Source organism: Pristiophorus japonicus, chromosome 16, assembly GCF_044704955.1.
Source record: "Pristiophorus japonicus isolate sPriJap1 chromosome 16, sPriJap1.hap1, whole genome shotgun sequence".
NCBI lineage: Eukaryota > Metazoa > Chordata > Chondrichthyes > Pristiophoridae > Pristiophorus > Pristiophorus japonicus.
The window spans coordinates 60,850,276-60,872,177 of NC_091992.1; the positions used below are offsets into that span (position 1 = coordinate 60,850,276).

The window sequence follows — 21,902 nt, forward strand, 5'->3', positions numbered from 1 at the left end:
GCTCATCGTGCTGAGTGTTGTTAACCAACGAATGAAGCTGTAAAATTAATACACTAGAGTGAGTGAGAGTGCCGACAAAATTGAAAGGCGTTAAACAATTTTTAGCATATTCAAGGAATGTTTCAAATGTTCAGTGGCTCCCATGTCTTTTCAAAACATACTCTCTCATTAGTGTAAAAACAAATGTGGCAAATTAAATTCTAAATAAACCTGTGTGATTTGAAAGCCTCCGAGGAACATTCCTACCGAAAGATGATTCAGTTCCTCTTCAACCTTCGGACATGAGATTTCTTGAGCATCATTCTTACTGAATGATTTCATCACTGAGAAATAAAGAAACAGGTTTTTGTGGAAACACATTTTTTGGGTGCAGCACCCAGTCTGGTTTATTTACTGTGGTGGATCCACCCATCAAGTTATGTGCTTAAGATAATAAACTCTACACCTGTCAAATTAATCTTGGTGTGTTGGGTTCATGTATTGCCAGCCTCTCTCTGGAGAGATCCTGGATTCAAAGAAATGGAGATGAAGATATAAGAATTGACTGGCAATACTTTCCCCTAATTCCTTCACCTCTGGCACCAAATTGCAAAACAAGGGAAGCTTTCATCATTTAGTTGTTGCACTGGTGTTCTCCTAGGATCTTCCACCCCCAGTGATCTACACATTGTCTGGCAGCCATGATGGAATTGGCGATTCGCAGTTTGGGCCCTGGCATGGCCCGTCTGTAACTGGCAGGTGCATGGTAGCCGCTGGGGAAAACTGCCCAGCTTATTGTCTGGACACTGCCCGGCAACCTGCCCAAAGTCAGGAACTCGTGGAACAGGGAATCACTGGTAGACTGCTGCTTCCCGCTGCTATGTGCGGGTGTACACCAGCACTTTGCACAACTGGATCTTCCAGGCGGCAATCCTATTCTACTCCTTCAATAAGATGTCCTGCAGCACATTCATTTCTCAGGGCGGGCAGGCATTCCTTTGCCCTTCACAGCCTTGTATAGCACAGGGAAGTGACTCGACCAGCTACTCTCATTCTCCTGCCCTTTCCCCATACTCTTCGTTTTTTTTCTTTTTCAAATATTTATCCATTTCTGCTTCCCTCACTGTTTGTGGCAGGTCATTCCATACTTTAAAACCCCTCCGTATATAAAATAAAAAGTCCAGCCTTCTGTCTCACCAATCGGAAATCATTTTTCCCTGTTTATCTTATCAAAATCCTTCAAAATTTTGCAGCCCTCTATCTAATTGTTTGGAGCCTCTCCTTACAGTTTCACTAAAGAATGAGTCTATTAACCCTCCCACTCTGTAACAATACGCATGAACACACAGACTGCACTTTGCTACTGGACTGCCTCTGTGTGCCAGTGGTAACCAATTCAAAGAGGAAGAAACCTTTATGACATCAGCTTAGCAACCACGAGCGGCCTACACTCTAGCAACGGGCTAGTACAGTCTGCATTCTCTCACTTCCGTTCCCATACCAACAGTTATTGACTGTTGAAGTTTAAATGCAAACACTAGTAAGATAACCATTCTGTCAATAGGGCTCCCAGATAAAAGCTTCCTGGTGAATGTGTTTTCAGTTTGTATTTAAAGTCACATTGGATAGAGGAAATTAAATTGACTAAGGATTGACTCAAACGGATGAATTGCTGCCTTTCTGTTACAGAGACGGTTTAGAGCTCATTGATAGCTGTGCAAACCACAGCATCTTGTACAACTCAGCAGAGAGCTTTCTTTATCGCAGTCTACCACAAAGGAGGTACAGACTGATCAAGGGTAATCTTGTCATAGCAGAATATCCAGGCAGCTGGTTTTAACAGCAGCTATGTAATCTTATTAAATTGATTATATTGACAACTTCAGATCAAAACATCTTTTAATCAGACCATTTAAAACAAAAATCATTGAGTGTGTTCACATTTTAGTTGGGCTTAACAATATTTCAGTTAGTGGAATTTTAGCCATGAACTCATTGAATGGCGGTGCAGGCTAGAAGGGCCGAATGGCCTACTCCTGCACCTATTTTCTATGTTTCTATGTTTACTCTTAATTTATAAATGCCATAGAAGGATAAAATTAAGTAATGCACCTGTTGGTCCTTCGGCTCAAAGGTAAGTATTGATTTGCACGAGTAAACTATTTAAAACTCTTCCCAGTTCTAACCAAGTGCTTTTACTTCCTGCTGTTTTGAGTGCCTTTCGAACACTGAATTTCTTTTTCAACTCACGACGTGCGAGCTTGCAGTTTGTGTCTGAAAGGTGACCGGGGGAAGGTGACTTAGAAGTGCAAAGCGCACAGTACTTCAAGTGTCTGAGCAACTAGCGGGAAACGGATGCGATGGTTGTTATGACTTTGTACTGCCTACATTTGCATTGGGAAAACCCCGGTTTTAATTGAACTGAAGCTTTAGAGAGTTACCGATGTTGAATGCAGAACTTTAAAAAAAAGTTTTTCATAATGTCCCGATGATATGACACTCGTGCACTTTCCCTGCCAGTACTCCTCTCCTTCACATCCCACCTGTCAATGGGTGAGCCCAGGTGCAACTTATTGGCTTCTCTTTCACTCGTCCCATTACTAAACCGTGATCAAGGGGGTGAAAGTTGAACACATACCATCCTGCTACAGAGAGGATATATGAGGCCATGCTGAGGAAGAACTGGAGACATTTTGATTTAAAGTTTAAAAGTGATATTGTCCTGATAATTACATTGAATTTTACAGCACAGAATGAGGCCATTCGGCCAAACAGGTTTATGCCTGTGTTACTGCTCCACACGAGCCTCCTCCCACCTTCCTTCATCCCTCCCTATCAACATATCCTTCTATTCCTTTCTCCCTCGTACTTGTCTAGCTTTCCCTTAAATGCACCTATGATATTCGCCTCGACTACATGTGGTAGCGAGTTCTGCACTCGGACTACTATCTGGGTAAACCCGTTTCTCCTGAATTGCTGATTGGATTTATTTGTGGCTCTTATATTTATAGCCCCTAGATTTGGTCTCCCCCACAAGCGGAAGCATCTTCTCTATGTTTACCCTATCAAAACCGTTCATTATTCACTGCATAAGAATTGGCTTGTCTTTGTGTGCCTGCTGATGTGCATTGTAGCAGAGTAACGATGTTTCTGATTGGCTGCAGGAACGGGGTGTGCTGCAAGACTACTTTTTGGCCTTAACCACAGAAGATCACATCCACCATTGTGTCATGCAGGTGAGAATCGTGTGTAACTCTTGCAAAGCGAATGCAGTCGATTTGTGAACGAGAAAGGGTGCTGATTGCTGAAACGTTGTGAAAGTCTGATTTGGAACTTGTCACTCCTGAGGCTAATTCACTTTCTTTAGTCTATTTTTGAAGACTCTTCCTTAAAAGTACTTGCTGTAGTGGATTAACACACTGATCCACATGTGAATCAGATGGGATGGAAATCTTGCTCCCTTGGGTCACACATCTGATGAGTTCAAGGTTGTCTGACTTCAAAGGTCCCAGGTTGCAAATTTGCAACACAAAACTGTTGGTCATTCTGAGCAAATGGTTAGTCTCACTGCGGTCACACTCCCGATGTGGGATATGGAAAATCACGTGGGTGTAGCCAGGGATGCTGATCGAAGGTTGGGATTTGGATGACAATATATTGTTAGCAGAGTGGAGGAAGTTGCACCCTGTACCCATCCCATATTATACCTGTCTGGCGAATGCACTGTGTCGGCTGACAAAAGGGTAAAGCACCTCCATACCCCATTTTGAATGGAATATAAATTTAGCTACTAAGTTCCCACGTTTATGAAAGAGGCATTTTTATTTGGGGTGGGGGAAACCAGCACATGCAGGATTCATGAAAGTGACTTTATCTGGGTGCAATAAAATGCCAGCAATCCTATCCTATCCCTGTACTGTATCTGTGTGTAAATTAGACACACAGCATTGTTGATCGCAGCTCCTTCCCTGCTCTCCCAAAATGAGCACATATTGTACTCTGCTGAAATAGTGCATTACAGATGGCCCTTTCATGATACAAATCTTTGTTCTAAAACCGTCCAGTAACTAAACTGTGCCTTGCTGCTTTGCTGCTTTTTATGCCCTGTACATTAAGATTGCTCTTAAAATATTATTTAAACAAATTATTTAAACTCATCATTTTCATAATTTTAGTGCGGGTGTAAATGTATTCCTGTTCACTCTGAGAACACTCTGATTTTCACACTTGCCTTATAGTTAAGTGCCTGGCCTGCACCCTGCCTTGCCCTGCAGCAGCTTGGGAGTGAGTGGTGTGGGAGAATAGAGCTGGGTCTGCCCCTACTGTAGCACAATATCCTCATCTTCCAGTAGGTTGTGCTGTTAATGCAACCTGCTCAACCTCCTCCTCCATTGAAGCATCGGCCACAGAACTAACTTCTGGCTTGATTGCAAATCTAGGCAAATTCCTTCCAATCAAGAGCTATAGGTTGCACCTCTTGGTCAGCACATTTTTAAGGATCCACTCAGGAACCCCAGCTCACAATCTGTTGAGACCGCGGTGTACCTGTGCAAGGATGGGGCGGGAGGAGGGAGACGGGGATAAACCTGCCCGAGGACAGTTTGCTGAACCAGACTGAGAAGCTTTCAATGTGCTGTGCTCTATGTCCAGGGATCTCCAACCCCCAGTCGGACCCCTTAGATTCCCTGCAGACTGCAAACATCATCTCTCATCGGGTTTCTTCATTCTGCAAATGATGTGTGTTCCCCGCATACCACAACCCCGTCCAACCATCAGGATCCCGGAAAGCTGTAAGATTTTTTTTTTGTCAGTTTAGCTTCAGTTCAAAACAAATGGGTGCAAGGGTGCAGTTTCTGGAGCTTTCCGGGACCCTGGGGTAAGAGGTCATGTTTAGCACATGGTTTTCGGGAACCAACCTGTCAAGTTAGCCTCATTTGTATGGTGTGTGGAGAATGCTTAACCTTTGAAGAAGGGCTCGTCTAGATTGGCAACCTTGTTTTGTGTGTGCAACATTATCGTTGCTTTGTATGTGTCCGTCGGCAGCAAAATATGTAAACTTTTGAAATATTTTAGATCTTTCCCTATGCAAAATCCACATTTTGTTGCGGAACATATGGCAGAATATTAGAATGGCTTGCCGCAGTCTCTGGCATTGTAGCAAGAATAACCCGTCTGATGCTATAGATTAACCTTCATAGATGATGCATTGGGAAACAGTGCTGAATTAAAACTATGCAGGTTAAAGGAAAAGCACCTGCAGAGCCAATAGAAGAGGCTAGGGGCCAGAAAGAAATGGAGAATATCAGAGGGAATCCGGCAATGTAAAAGCCCCGATAAAAGTCCAATTTTATCCAAACAGATCACCAATGATAACACATATTTCAAAGTGCTTTCAAATAAGGAGTGGAGCGATATCAAACAACTAGCATTTTCTTTAATCTGCATAAACTGAAAGAACTTTCTGCGTTAACCTGCCAAACCTGTTGCAACATACAAAGGATTATGCAAATGTGTTCAGCTGAAACTGGCTGAGCAGCAATTAACTGCTTTATTCGGCTAGAATTAGCTTAACCATCAGCCCTGTCTTTTCTGACCTACATTGGCTCCCAGTCCCCCAATGCCTCCAACTTAAAAGTCTCATCCCAATGTTTAAATCCCTTCATCGTTTCTCTTTCTCCCCGGCTCTCCATTACCATCCATGCCTTCAGCCATCGAGCCCCACACTGGAATTCCCTCCCATAACCTCTCCGCCTCTCCACCTCCCACTTCTCCTTTGAGGTCCCTCCTTAAAACCCACCTTTTTAACCAGCTTCTGATCACCTCCTCCTAAGATCTCCTCCTTTGGCTCGGTGTGCATTATAGGAACAGGAGTAGGCCATTCAGCCCCTCGAGCCTGCTCTGCCATTCAATGAGATCATGGCTGATCTGCGACCTCACTCCATATAGGCACCTTTGGCCCACATGGCTCTGTGAAGCACCTTTGGACTTTTTTTTTATGTTAACGGTGCTATACATATATAAGTTGTTTTTATTCCTCTGGCACTTGATAAAGTGCAGAATTTCATCATTTACACTCCTTTTTAAAAGGAATTCCTCACAATGCTTATGTTTGTATTCATTGATTAAATATTTTTATTTAAAAAGCCAGCACTGATGCTATCAAGGCAACTGCCTTGGATGGCTGACTTACATCAGAAGAGCTCCAGCAATTAATCAAAAGGTGCTTCCTTGTTTAAACTGGGTTTGTTAAATTTAATTTCCTCCAGTAAAATCACTCTTTATGTAAACAAGTATCAGAAAATCAATAAACTGTTTAAAAGCAGTTATTTTTTTCCAAGAGTGAGACTCCCTATGACTTGCTTTATCTAAAGCAGAATGAAGTTGACCTATATAAATAAGATGTTTTATCATTTCTTTACTAATTTATTATTCAGAGGAGAAATGGAACATGTACTTGTAGAAAAGCTGATGCATTTATAGTTCAGCTGTAAAACTAAATATAAATTCGTAGGTAAAATCAAATGTGGCTCGAGATCAACTTTAAACCATTTTGAGTCGCACTTAATTGCTGCTTTTTCTCATTCCATTTAATTGCAGACATGTCTTCCCTCTATCAGATGTATAATGATAACGGTAGTCACCCAAATATTGTTGGCCAGTCTATTGCTAGATTAAGCACAATGTAACTGTTGCATTATACCCTAGAAAGAAAAAGAAAGACTTGCATTATATAGTGCCTTTCACAACCTCAGGACGTCCTTAAGCACTTTACAGCCAAAGTAGTACTTTTGAAGTGTAGTGTTGCAATGTAGGAAATGCGGCAGCCGACTTGCACACAGCAAAATCCCACAAATAGCAACGTAATAATGACCAGATAATCTGTTTTAGTTGTGATTGTTGAGGGATAAATATCGGTCAGGACTCACGCGCACTCATTTTATTTAGTGCATTCTCTGTTCAGTATGCTCAAGTTATTGTACCAAAAGAGCAGACCACAATCCATTTTCTGCTCTACTCCAGTGTACACACTAATAGTTTGGAATTTTATCGCAATGCTAGCTTCCGAGCTGTATGCGTGGTGGGTTTGCCTGCACTGGTGAAGGGATTTCAAATTGAAAATGTTTGATTTTCTTTCAGGGACTGAAGAATATTGCTGCCATCAGTCTCGCGATTAACTATCAGAATAAAGCTACCATGCTCCTGAGTGAACAGTCGACGTCTCAGACTAAGCCTGCTTAATGAAGTTCGTGACATCTTCAGACCACACAGTCAACGGAACTGAGACAAGCACAGTCATCTGAGAATTACATCACACACCAACTGACTGTTCAGATGTACTCAAACTTGCACTTTCTAAAGTGTGATGCGCTCATTCCCCCTCACTATTTCTTCTCTCTTTCCTCTTCCATGCACTGTGACAAGACCTCCTCCCCTCCCCACCCCACCCCCCTCCATGAGTGCTCCCTCAAAACCCCAGAGTTCCATGTTTACTGAAATTCGGACTAAAATTCCTCTTACTTGCCCCTGATGGCTAAAGGTCACTTTCTGTCAATCAGCAGCTTCTGTTGCAAACGCTTCTACCACATTGTATTCAGGACCTGGCAGTAACTGGGTGCAAAGTAAGGAGAAACTCAGCCTGTCCACAACTGCCCACTGCACGATTAATGGCTCGCCTATAATTGAAGTTTCACGTGGAATTGATTGTTTATTTCTGGCACTGAAGTTGTGGATTTTGCTGCTGATGGTTGGATTTTACAGTAGTAGGAAGGTAATTATCCTTTTATGAAGGTAAACCTTTTTTTTATATGTACCGAAGTAGAAATCTTTACCAGCTTAGTAAGTGGTTACTTAATTCTTCATTTGAGTATCTGGCAGAGATAAGTCACGGGTTGGAAAGGTCATATATTCACCTAATAAAATAGACTGTGTTACATTTTAACAAGTCCTCAAGTTCCCGGTTGCCCCCACGCTTCACTCTCCTAACCCAGCAGAGCTGTAAACGCCCTACAAAAGAAATCGAAAGAACACGTGCCTGACACCTGTTGTCTCTGTCATAGAGGATGTGTAATCTTCATTTAATTATTCGAGCTTATTTTTTATTTAAGTTAGTTCTAGCTTATAGTGCCATTTCTAACTTTGTACTGTTTTTGAAGCAGAAGGATTTTTTTGCTTCCATCTTTTCCCCTCTACAACCCGCCCCCTCCCTCCTCCCCAATTCCAATGCTGCATAGAATTTTGAATGTATAATGCTGTCAATATTATGTGATGCGGGTATCAATTATGCAGTTGAAAATAATGGACAAGTTTAAAATATTCACTCAGTTGTAATATTTGCTGAGCTCTTTTAAATAATATGCCAACTTGGTAATGTTCAATAAAATAGAAACTAAGAAATGTGCAATTAATCTTTTTTTCTGTGTGGAAATTGGAAGTATGCAAACCGCTTGAGGCAGTAAACAATACAGTGGGATCAAACGGTGTCTTGGGAGGTGTGAGTTTAACACTAATCTAGCAATATCTATCTAGGGTGTAGAGGTGTACTGTGGGGATGATGGGCGAGAGTCTGAGGGAAAGGATAGAGATAAAAAGGGAAGTATGAATGTTGGTAGGGTTAATGTATTTATCGGCAAATGTGTAAACCATTAAAAGTAAAGTGGGGCAAGCTAATTAGAAAGCAGCGATATGATGTAGCCATGGTGGAAACTTGGCTTGAGCCAGGGCAAGACTGAAGTAAATATTCCAGGCTGTAAATATTTTAGGAGAGTTGGAGAAGATAAAAGGGAGAAAGGGTGGTCTTAATTAATGACAGGATTACAGTTAAAGGAAGGACAGTTTTTATTGATGGTGTAGTGCTCAGACACCGTCTGTCTGGATTGAATTCGAAAATAATAAAGGGATCTGTTGGGAGTACGTTATAGGCAGCCGAAATTGGGAAAGATGCTGGGTTACCAGTGGAAGAACACATTTTATCAGAGCTTTGTTGGAAGGTGGGCTGCTTTTCAACAGATGCTGTTGAGGCAAAGACTGCAACATTTGTGAAAGGAACTGAAAGAATTGCTTGAAAATGAAGCAGATACAAGCATGTGGAAAAGGGAATAGAGTAAAGAGGCTTGAGGGAATAGATGGCCTCCTGTGCTGTAATTTCTATGATCTTTTTGTTACCATCTCTTGCTCTTGCACTGTTAATGTTACTTGTAATTATATGTATTTTCTCACCTTACAGCTGCTATGAATGAAACCACAGTCCATTGAGTGAATTAAGTAGTCGTTATAACATACTTTAAAAATGCATAATAGCTAATAGATCCCATCCGTTAGGCTCATTTTTTCTTTTCTCATGCTTTCTATCCTTGGCACTGAGATCTTTTCCGTACCAGGAGAGAGGTGAGTGTCATAAAGGTTTCTGGTGTTGTGAAAAGTTTTCAACCTAAATGTGAGATTGTACCATTCATTTACAGTTGTGTATTTTTAGAAAAGTAAAGTCTCGACTCCTATCCAGCACTCCGATACCTTTTGGCTTCAAATACCAAAACACAATTTTGTAATCTGTGAATTTCTCATGGCTTTTCAAGGTATGACATTAAAGGTCAAGTGGATGATCAGTCCCTGGAGTTGAGGGGAAATAGACAATGCTATCTGTGACATCTTGTTCAGAATGCATTCAATGACGTTGGAAGAAGTGACATTCCCAGTGGAATAAGGCTGCAATGATGCACAAAGGATCTCTCCAAGAGACGGCCATGATTCAGAACAGGATTTTTTTTTGAGTAAATATAATTGCAAACTGTATGTCTAATGTGCATTTTCTCCCTATGCAGTTATCTATAGACTGATGGGGTACAGGAGACCATTCGGCTCATCGTGCCTGTACCGGTTCTTTGAAAGAGCTGTTCAATTAGTCCCACTCCCCTGCTCTTTCCCCATAGCCCTGCAAATTTTTCCTTTTCAAGTATTTATTCACTTCCCCTTTTGAAAGTTACTGTTGAATCTGCTTCCACCTCCCTTTCAGGCAGCGCAAATCATAATCAATGCAGTCCAGATCATAATTTGCTGCGTAAAACAAAATGTCATCTTATGTCACTTCTGGTTCTTTTGCCAATTACTGACCTTCCTGCCAGTGGAAACAGTTTCTCCAGCTCGATCAAGTCCTTTATGTAAATTTATTTTGTCATAATTCAAAAAGGAATTGTGAGCCAATAGTACGCAATGTACAAAGAAAATGAAACTACTGTAATGCCATGGTAGCCAATAGCTGGTATTCCCTCTGTTATCACCAGCCCAAGATTTTCACACACAACGTTCATGAGAGAGTTAGGCGAGGTATCCTCGAATGGTCACAGCACGGAGGGAAGGCCATTCGGCCCATCGAGCCAGTGCCGGCTCTCTGCAAGAGTACCTCAACTAGTCCCACTCCCCCGCCCTTTCCCTGTAGCCCTACAAGCCTTTTTCCTTCAGGTACTTATCCAACTCCCTTTTGAAAGCCGTGACTGAGTCTGCCTCCACCACCCATTTGGGCCGTGCATTCCAGATCTTAACCACTCGCTGCGTAAGAGTTTTTTTTCTTGTGTTCACCTTAATCACCTTAAATCTGTGTCCTCTGGTTCTCAACCCTTCTGTCAATGGGAACAGTTTCTCTCTACTCTGTCTAGATCCCTCATGATTTTGAACACCTCTATCAAATCTCTCACTCTGCTCTGTTCCAAGGAGAACAACCCCAGTTTATCCATGTAACTGAAGTCCCTCATCCCTGGAATAATTCTCGTAAATCTTTTCTACACCCTTCACATCCTTCCTAAAGTGTGGTGCCCAGAATTGGACACAGTACTCGAGTTGAGGCCGAACTGATGTTTTATAAAGATTCTTCATATTTTCCACATTGTTTGTATTCTATACCTCTATTCATAAAGACCGGGATCCTGTAAGTTTTTTTTAAATCGCTTTCTCAACCTGCCCTGCCACCTTCAATGATTTGTGCACATATACTGCTCGGTAAGCCCTAGGCGAAAAGGATATGTTTTACAAAGGTTTTGGGGTTAGAGGAAGCTCCAGAGAGGAGGGTTGAAGGCTCTGCTGCCAATGAGGGCAGTGCAGTTGATATGTATATGGTTTTGAAAAGGCATTTGATAAAGTACCACATATTGGGCTTGTTAGCAAAACTGAAGCCTATGGATAAATAGGGCAGTAACAGTATGGATACAATATTGGCTCACCGATAGAAAGCAGAGAGTTATGGTGAATGGCTGTTTTTTTGGATTGAAGTGAGATATAAAGTGGCGTTCCTCAAGGTTCATTACTCGGACCACTGCTGTTTTTGATATATGTTAATGATTGGACTTGGGGATACAGGGCACAATTTCTAAATTTGCAGATGACACCAAACTTGGAAGTGCAGTAAACATAAAGATAGTAATAGACTTCAAGAGACAGGCTGGCGGAACAGGCAGACATGTGACAGATGAAATTCAACACTGAAAGGTGTGAGGTGATGCATTTTGGAAGGAAGATTGAGGAGATACAATACATGCTAAATGATACAATTTTAAAGAGGGTGCAAAACAGAGAGACCAAGAGGTGTTTGCACACAAGTCAGGGGTCACAGTCTAAGGATAAGGGGTAAGCCATTTAGGACCGAGATGCGGAGGAACTTCTTCACCCAGAGAGTGGTGAACCTGTGGAATTCTCTACCACAGAAAGTTGTTGAGGCCAATTCACTAAATATATTCAAAAAGGAGTTAGATGAGGTCCTTACTGCTAGGGGGATCAAGGGGTATGGCGAGAAAGCAGGAATGGGGTACTGAAGTTGAATGTTCAGCCATGAACTCATTGAATGGCGGTGCAGGCTAGAAGGGCCGAGTGGCCTACTCCTGCACCTATTTTCTATGTTTCTATGTTTCTATGTTTCTAAGTCTTTGAAGGTGGCAGGACAGGTTAACAAAGCATTTGGGGTCCTGGGCTTTGTAAATAGAGGTCTAGAGTACAAAAGCCAGGAAGTTGTGATAAACCGTTATATAAAACACTAGTTCGGCCCTAGTCGGAGTACTGTGTGCAATTCTGAGCACCACACTTTAGAAAGGATGTGAGGCTTTGGAGAGGGTACAGAGAGGATTTACTGGAATGGTTCTACGGATGAGGGAATATAGTTATGTGGATAGCCTGGAGAAGCTGGGGTTCTTGGAGAAGAGAAGACTGAGAGAAGATTTGATGGTGTTTAAAACCATGATGGGTTTAGATAGAGTAAATAAAGAGCAACTGTTTCCAAGGGTCTATAACCAGAGGGCACAGATTTAGGATAATTGTTAACGAACCAGAGGCGACAAACAACTTTTTGACACACCGGGTGGTTAGGATCTGGAATGCACTGCCTGATAGGGCAGTGGATACAGATTCAATAGTAGCCTTCAAAAGGGAATTAGATATATACTTGAAGGAGAAAATATTGCAGGGATATGGGGAAAGAGCGGGGGAGTGGGACTAACTGGGTTGCTCTTCGAAAGAGCCGGCGCAGACTCAATGCTCAGAATGGCCTCCTTCCGTGCTGTACTATCTTTGATTCTACGATTATATAATGGTGCGATGGGTAGGAGATACAAAGAAAGACAGACTAAGAACTGGATGTGGTTGGAGAAGATTGCAAGGATAGGGTGGGGTGAGGAATTGTAGATGGCGATCCGATATGTTGGTGACAGAGCCAGAGTAGGTCAGGGGGTGTCTGAGGGTGGGGGGTAAATAGTGAAGTTTTGGATAATTCGGAAGTTTATGTCGGTCAGGAGGCCATGAAGGAAGGTGTCTGAGAAATGGTCTAGAGGTGTGGAATACAGATTTGGCAGCATGTTATGATCTGGAACACACTGCCTGAAAGGGTAGTGCAAGCAGATTCAATATACATTTCAGAAGGGACTTAGATATATACTTGAAAAAGAACATTTTGCAGGGCAATGGTGAAAAAGCAGGGGAGTGGGACTAATTGGATAGGTCTTGCAAATAGCTGGCACAGGAACAATGGGCCGAATGGCCTGTCATTCTGTGATGATATGGGGTGAGGTAGAGCCAGAGCAAAGCAATGTAGTGAAGGCAGTCTTGGTGATGAGTAGGGTATCAGCTCTGGGTTAAACAAGATGCCAAGATTACTTTTCCTACCTCTCATAACACGGCTCAGCATCCATTTCTTCTTTTTTTCCTCCTTATCCCCTATTAAAGATGCTATATCTGTTTAAAGGTGCAAGTAGTAATCGAAGGAAGCGAGAGGGTGACGTGCTCGAATAAGGATTAATTCCCAAGTAATAAGTGGAGGGGGGGTCTCCATGCTGCCATCTCGGTGGTTTACCTGGGGCACCAAGTGGAACCTGTAACCGGGAGGAGATACTTTGATGGAGAAGCAATCACTGCTAGTAAGCTAGGTCCTTGTCGGGGCCAGGAGGCCTAATATGAGGTTATGGATGGCGAAGGAGCAAGCATTATGGAAGGCAATTCAAGGTGAGTTAGGGGGGAATGAAATGAGCCAGGAAAGAGTTTAGCGAGGTTAACCCCTGGGGAGTGAGCTGTGTGGAACGGATGCAGGAAGTGAATGAGACATTTTGAATAACCTGGAGTAGGGCAATGCTGAGTGCTACAATGGGTAACGCACAACATAGCAAGGGCACAGTAGACACTAGGCTGCGGTATTGCCCAAAAGAGACTCAAGCCTGTGATGGCGACAGGACATGAAGTTGGTTGAGGAGTAGGATCATATGGGGTGGGGATTGAGTGAGGCATGCTGATAAAAGGGGCGGTAAGAGGTGGAGAAAGAGAATGTGGAGCAGGGCTGTGAGGTCCAGGGTAGCAACACTTAAATTACATTGTCGAGCAACAAAATCTTAAGCATAGAGTTGGAGCTTGATGATTGGAAGCAGCCAGGTCCGGTGGTCGATCAAGCTGTGCTCTGTGAAGAGGTTGGAGAAAGACACTTTGGATACCTCCAGCTGTCAATCGCTTGCATTTATATGCTTTGTACAATCTTCATAACTTGACTCTTGGGAATCCCTGGCCCAAGACTGCTCAAAGTGGAGGAGAAATATCTGAGAAAGCACCGAACACTTCGAGTCTCTTCGCCGGAAGCACAGAAGCCAAGTACAAACAGCGGAAGGAGCGTACGACAAATCAAGCACCCTGCCCTCCAACCACCACCTGTGACAGAGACTGTAGTATAAAAGCAGAGAAGTCCTGCTGCAACTGTACAGGGTATTGGTGAAGCCACACCTAGAGTACTGCGTACAGCTTTGGTCTCCGTATTTAAGGAAGGATATACTTGCATTGCAGGCAGTTCAGTGAAGGTTCACTCGGTTGATTCCGGAGATGAGGGGGTTGACTTATGAAGATAGGTTGGGCCTATACACATTGGAGTTCAGAAGAATGAGAGGTGATCTTATCGAAACATATAAGATAATGAGGGGGCTCGACAAGGTGGATGCAGCGAGGATATTTCCACTCATAGGGGAAACTAAAACTAGGGGGCATAGTCTCAGAATAAGTGGCCACCCCTTTAAAACTGAGATGAGGAGGAATTTCTTCTCTGAGGATTGTAAATCCGTGGAATTCACTGCCCCAGAGAGCTGTGGAGGCTGGGTCATTGAATATATTTAAGGTGGAGATAGATTTTTGAGTGATAAGTGAATAAAGGGTTACAGGGAGCGGGCAGGGAAGTAGAGCTGAGTCTATGATCAGATCAGCCATGATTTTATTAAATGGCGGAGCAGGCTCGAGGGGTCAAATGGCCGACTCCTGCTCCTATTTCTTATGTTCTTATCCCGCATTGGTGTAATCGCTCACCTTAGAACCCATTTTAAAGTGGAAGCAAGTCATTCTCTACTCCGGAGGACTGCTAAGAAGAAGGACTTGAGGAAGTAGGCTGCCCACTTCTCCCACTCACTGCTCACTTTGCCCTTTGGAAGCAGCTCTATCTTGCTGCCATTCTTTTACTTGTTGCTTCAAAATTGATAACTTCGTGCTATTTCTGTGTGTCATCATCATAGGCAGTCCTTCATATCGAGGATGACTTGCTTCCACGCCAAAAAGCGATGAGTTCACAGGTGTTTCAGTGAAGGACCTAATATTCCAGGTCGCAAACTACATGTTGAAGGGTGGAAGATGCTTGTGCGTGGATTTTTTGAACTTGTGACCGTTGCACACCAGCCACCACATGGGCTCGACAGAGCTAGGCCTTAGTCCAGTGGCAAGGGTTAACCAAGATGACTGGAGACCTGCTCTGCTGCACGGACACCTCTCCTGGGCCCAGATCACGTTGCTCCACGATCACATGCCACTCCTGCTGTACCTGCCCACGCTCCAATCAGCGAGCTGTGTACTACAGTGGATTAGATATAAATTCTGAACAAATTAGAAATATGAAGGCTAGGACAAAGAACTAACATTGTAGTTGAGACTTATGCTACTGGCACACTGTACTAAACTACCAAAAAGATAAATATGAGAAAAAGAAGCCTCAAGTCCAGATGTACATCATGTTAAATCAAAGTTAAGCATAAAGGAACGACAAACATCAACTCAACATGCAATGCCCCTTTAGGTTCAAAAGTGTAAAAATATAATTTGGCTAATGTCCTGCAGAAGAGGTGGTTTTTTTTGCTGGTAAGCAAGTGAACAATATCATGAATTTTCATTGGATTTAAGTTGGTATTGCTGGTAAGGTAATATTTCTAAATTATTTTAATTAAATATGCATGAAAAATATGGAACTATTTATGGATGCACATCTTACAAATTCATGGTAAAATCTGTGCATCTGAAAGTGTCTCGTGCATGTCTACTGTGTGTAGGTGTATTACAGTTGCTTTTAGATCAGCGATGTAAAACGAACCCAAGGATTCCACAAAAAATGGTAATTTTTGTTAATAATTGCAAGAAGCTGTATTTTTTTAATCTCTTGTCCGCCCTCTTAAATATCAATGCAGTACATTTCATCATCTCACTGTGTGTTTGGATTTCTTTCTTCATAACTTCACCCAATCGAACACAGCACAAATACAGCCACAGTATGTATTTATTCATCTCTATATTGTTCGATTGGAGATGATACATTTTGGAGGATTCCGATGGTCATACATTTGGGTTCTGGGACACGTCTATTCCTATACCAGTCACACGACACCCCCAGGGCACTCAGAGCCTCTCCAAAGATCTAGAAATGCCCCCCACCCCCCGCAAGCCCAAGAAGCACCTGGTTCTCAATCCTGACAGCTGCCCTCAGGCCCCAGAAGATGGGGCTCTCTTCCACCATGAGGAGAGCCAAGGACTGAGAGAGATTGAGGCCTACGATCCACCACACAATGCTCTGAAGGAGCCTGCTACAATGGCCAGACCTGTTGTTCCAGTCGGCTGTGTTGGGATGGGTTTTATTGATCTCTGTTAGGTTGCTAGGGTGGATGATTTTGTGAAAGAATGGAAAATTATCTTTGGGAGGGTTAGGGGAGGAGGAGGAGGATTCAAAATGGATGACTCAGTTTAATATTCAAGGCCTCAGCCTGAACTACAGTTCTCTTCCAGCTGACCAATGAGGCATGGAGGTGAGTGGGCTCTTCAGAGGGGAACAGAATCTTTGGGTAATGGTTGAGAATGCAGTTTTGAGGCCTTTGCAAAGGTTCTGAGCAGCATTGTCAGCTTGTACAAGGGTCTGAATTCCTAGAGCTAGAAGTTTGTTGTAGCCCATCCCCTCTCGGGCAGATTACTTCTGTTCCTGGTGGATACTTGTACTATGCAGAATTTCTCACCAAACAGAGTAAATAAAAGAATTTACTGCAGAACTGACAGTGTGCCAGCAGATGGGATGACTAGTCAGAGTATAAATGTAATTGCTTAATATTGTCCCACCCAAGTACAGTAGTATTTTTATCCTTTGTTCTGTAGCAGACTTGATAATCACGCTCAGAAACCTTGGGGCAAACTAAAAGGTACATTCCTGTAGTTTCTCCTATTAGTCCACACCCAGGTTATTAACCAGACATGTTGGTTTCCAAGAGTTGACACATTCCTTAGCATTGTTCCATGTGACTAATTCACTGCCCTTTGACAGCTCGGTAAATAGAATATTGCACAATATTTTGCAGACAAAATTCTTGTTCACAAAACACTATCAACTAAAACAGTAATTTTTCTCAATGCAACTTTCTCCCACTTTACTCGCAAGGCTGCCCTTTCTACGATTGGAAAGCTAACCTGTGTGTGGGACATTGAGAAAGCAATCCTCGCTGAAACTGTAAAGGTGCTACTTGATAGCTTATGGTCTACAGGGCTGTAGTGATACCCGCCCTCCTGTATGGCTCAGAGACATGGACCATATACAGTAGACACCTCAAATCGCTGGAGAAATACCACCAACGATGTCTCCACAAGATCCTGCAAATCGTCTGGGAAGACAGACACACCAACGTTCGCGTCCTCGTCCAGGCCAACATCCCCAGCATCGAGGCATTGACCACACTTGATCAGCTTCGCTGGGCAGGCCACATTGTCCGCATGCTCGACACAAGGCTCCCAAAGCAAGCACTCTACTCGGAACTCCTACATGGCAAGCGAGCCCCAGGTGGGCAGAGGAAACGTTTCAAGGACACCCTCAAAGCCTCCCTGATAAAGTGCAATATCCCCACTGACACCTGGGAGTCCCTGGTCAAAGACCGCCCTAAATGGAGGAAGTGCATCCGGGAGGGCGCTGAGCATCTGAGTCTCATCGCCGAGAGCATGCAGAAACCAAGCGCAGACAGCGGAAGGAGCATGCGGCAAACCAGCCCCACCTACCCCTTCCTTCAACGACTGTCCCACCTGCGACAGAGACTGTAATTCCCGGATTGGACTTTTCAGTCATCTGAGAACTCACTTTTGGAATAGAAGCAAGTCTTCCTCTATTTCGAGGGACTGCCTATGATGATGATAGCACATAGGATTCCGTGTTGCGTCACTTTAGCTACACCAGACACCTTTCGTAACAGGCCAAACTATTCAACGGGTTGAATTGGGAGCAGGAGTAGAATAGCGAGGAGGATGCTATGAGGCTGCAGAGTGACTTGGATAGGTTAGGTGAGTGGGCAAATGCATGGCAGATGAAGTATAATGTGGATAAATGTGAGGTTATCCACTTTGGTGGTAAAAACAGAGAGACCGACTATTATCTGAATGGTGACAGATTAGGAAAAGGGGGAGGTGCAACGAGACCTGGGTGTCATGGTACATCAGTCACTGAAGGTTGGCATGCAGGTACAGCAGGTGGTTAAGAAAGCAAATGGCATGTTGGCCTTCATAGCGAGGGGATTTGAATACAGGGGCAGGGAGGTGTTACTACAGTTGTACAGGGCCTTGATGAGGTCACACCTGAAGTATTGTGTACAGTTTTGGTCTCCTAACTTGAGGAAGGACATTCTTGCTATTGAGGGAGTGCAGCGAAGGTTCACCAGACTGATTCCCGGGATGGCGGGACTGACATATCAAGAAAGACTGGATCAACTGGGCTTGTATTCACTGGAGTTCAGAAGAATGAGAGGGGATCTCATAGAAACGTTTAAAATTCTGACGGGTTTAGACAGGTTAGATGCAGGAAGAATGTACCCAATGTTGGGGAAGTCCAGAACCAGGGGTCACAGTCTAAGGATAAGGGGTAAGCCATTTAGGACCGAGATGAGGAGAAACTTCTTCACCCAGAGAGTGGTGAACCTGTGGAATTCTCTACCACAGAAAGTTGTTGAGGCCAATTCACTAAATATATTCAAAAAGGAGTTAGATGTAGTCCTTAATACAAGGGGGATCAAGGGGTATGGCGAGAAAGCAGGAATGGGGTACTGAAGTGCATGTTCAGCCATGAACTCATTGAATGGCGGTGCAGGCTTGAAGGGCTGAATGGCCTACTCCTGCACCTATGTTTCTATGTTTCTATATTCATCCCCTTGAGCCTGTTCCACATTTCAATTCGATCGTGGTTGATCTGCACTTCAAGCCCATTTATCTGCTTTGATCCAAATCCCTTGATACATTTACCTAACAAAAATCTATCCCGGTCTTAAAAGTTTCAATTGATCCCCAACTTCCACAGCCTTGTGGCGGAGGGAGATCCAGATTTTCAATACCCCTTGTGTGGAAACATGCTTCCTGGTTTGCATCCTGAACGACCTGGCTCTAATTTTAAGATTAAGCCGCCTTGTTCTTGATTCCCCCACCGGAGAAAATAGCTTCTCTGTATCTACCCTCTCAAATCTTTATAACCTTTTTTAACACGTCAATCAAGGGAATGCAAGCCATGTTTATGCACCTTTACAGAAGCAAGCAGGTGGAATATTGAACCATGCAGTGGAGGAGTTTGGAGGCAGATTGCAACAGGTTAATCAAACGTTCAGTCTTGTTCCAAAGCCCAAACAGAATAATAGTGTTTGTAAGAATTAAGTAAACACAAGAACTTAACTCCTCCATGGCAAAATTGTTCATTTTTCCACACGTTAGATTTATTGAAACATGCTGCTTTTGAACAAAGATTTAACAATTTTCTTGAGGATAGCGTTTGAATTATCTATTTAAAATTTACCATTAACGAGAAAAATCATGGACAAAATATTCCACTTTTAGCACACAGCCACCTGAGCAAGGATGCTTGTTTGGAATAGGGAGCTAGTCGGGGTTGTATATAGGAGGGGTAGTAACCGAATACAGCTCACATTAGTTCCCTGATAGCTTGGTGAGTAATCAGGATCAAGAAGGTCATCCTCCTCCGTGAATCATTTTCACAACTTTTATTTCCATTCCCCTGTGTCTGAACATGGCCATTGCATCTCCTTGAACAACATTTCCTCCCACACCTGTATGGTTGCCTCTGCTGTGCCTCATGGCTTCATGCTCAGTCCCCACTTACTCACCATCTAGATGGTACAGGCACCTCATAGTGATGTCATACCAGCAAATTCTAGCTCTCCTCCATTAACTTCAGGGCTGTGTTAATGTAGGATAGGCGCACCAACGTCCGCGTTCTCTCTCAGGCCAATATCCCCAGCCTTGAAGCACGAACCACACTCGATCAGCTCCGATGCACAGGCCACATTGTCCACCTGCCTGATACTAGACTCCCGAAACGAGCGCTCTACTGAGAGTTCCGTCACAGCAAGCGAGTCCTAAGAGGGCAGAGAAAACGCTTCAAGGACGCCCTCAAAGCCTCCTTGAAAAAATGTAACATCCCCACCGACTTTTGGGATTCCCTGGGCCAAGACCGGTCAAAGTGGAGGAGAAGCATTTGAGAAGGCGCTGAACACCTCGAATCTCTTCGTCGGGAGCACACGAAGTCAAGTACAAACAGCGGAAGGAGCGTATGACAAATCAAGCACCTCACCCACCTGTGACAGAGACTGTAGATCCTGCATAGGACTCAGTAGTCACCTTAGAACTCATATTAATGTGGAAGCAAGTCACCCTTGACTTAAGAAGAAGGAAGAGTTGCTGTGCTAGTCAACTGCCTGTCTAACATCAAGTGCTGGACAAGCCCAAACCTCCACCTTCAGTTCACGTCGGCACTGTTATCTCTGCCGGATTCCTGCTCCAGCCGAACAAGCTGCCACACAATCTTGCCTTTAACCCTATGCTGTGACTGCATTTTTCTGCTTGTGTTCAGACCTTTCCCTCCATTGCCTAAATCCTAATACCAGTCATCATCACAAGAATCGGTTTCTCAAATTTTTTTTGTTGGCCTCTTTATCCCTCGTCCCTCACAAACTTCAGTTAATCCAGAACTCTGCAGCCTGTGTCCTGCACCCCCATCAACCTTACCCTACGATGAAGGATGCAAAATTCACTAGAACTCCACACCCATTGTTTGGGCTCATTCGAAAGGAAATTTAACTTGGGACTATCTACCGAAAAGTTTGGAACTCTAAAATGCTTATGGAAGAAACTACGAACTTTAATAGAATTTTGGATTTTAAAAGACAAATTCAAGGCTGTGGGAGGACCTAAGGAACTGGCAAGAGACAGTCAGATTAAGTGAGACTACCTGGGTGTGAGGACTAAGTTAACCTGTCTGGAGGAATGAGTATTCAAGAATCCTTCTCCACAAGAGGCATTAACATCACAAAATCACCCAGAGATAGCTACCCATCAACATGAGTCTGTAAAACCATCTCAGCATATACATCAAAAGAGGCCCAATCCAGCCTGCATGCGAAAACTAAGCACAAAAGGACATTGCAATTACCAAACTAATATTTCCATCAGGAAACAGTTTTCGAACATCAACCCACCCAAGACATATCAACTTTTAAGGAGCCTGCCAAAATATTACAAAGAAGAGACAAGCCCGCTAAATTTATACAAAGGATTTTGAACTGATTTGGCGCCAAGATTAGAACCACTGAAATCGCATAACTGACCCCTGTTTTCAACAGAGGTTAGGTTGCTAAATAGCTACAAGGTTGCTACTACCTCAGATGACACACTTTGCCATACAACTGAGACCAAGCTGTGTCATCACGACAAGGAGAGAAACCAACGCGACAGTTGTAAACTAACTTCTCCAGCCTCGAAGTCCTGAAGTCCTGAAGGAAGGACGAACATCACCATCGCGGCAGCAACCGACCACAGTCAACGTGTTATCAACAGAAAACCCACCGAGATCGACCAAACTCGAACAAAACTCCAACGGGAAAAAAGCGAAGAATCGAAAAGTTTCCACTCTACAATCTAATCCTGACCTACCAACGGGTAAAACCTTCCCTAAAAGACTGTAGAAACCTATTTCTAATGAAGAAAACCAGGTACTTGCCCCATAGATCCAAAACGCACCTTACCGCATCAGCGGACTCAACCCAACTGAAAATTGCACAGCAAGAAGTCTTCTCTGACGTTCGGGGTACGGAAAGCAGACTCTACCGCATCCAGCGAACCCCAAAACCGCGATCTACCGTTAA

At 43.5% G+C, this 21,902-nt stretch overlaps 1 protein-coding gene across 4 annotated transcripts in view; it reads left to right on the forward strand.

The window, feature by feature from the left end:
• The window catches only part of zzef1 (zinc finger, ZZ-type with EF hand domain 1), a 254,920-nt gene extending 246,547 nt beyond the window's left edge, over nucleotides 1-8,373 (forward strand). For all 4 annotated transcript variants that reach the window (XM_070857376.1, XM_070857378.1, XM_070857379.1 and 1 more), the window contains 2 exons: nucleotides 3,144-3,215; nucleotides 7,117-8,373. In XM_070857376.1, the coding sequence (XP_070713477.1) occupies nucleotides 3,144-3,215; nucleotides 7,117-7,218 (174 nt within the window). In that variant the 3' untranslated portion in view covers nucleotides 7,219-8,373. The remainder of the gene's footprint in view (nucleotides 1-3,143; nucleotides 3,216-7,116) is intronic.
• Nucleotides 8,374-21,902: the final 13,529 nt, after the last annotated feature.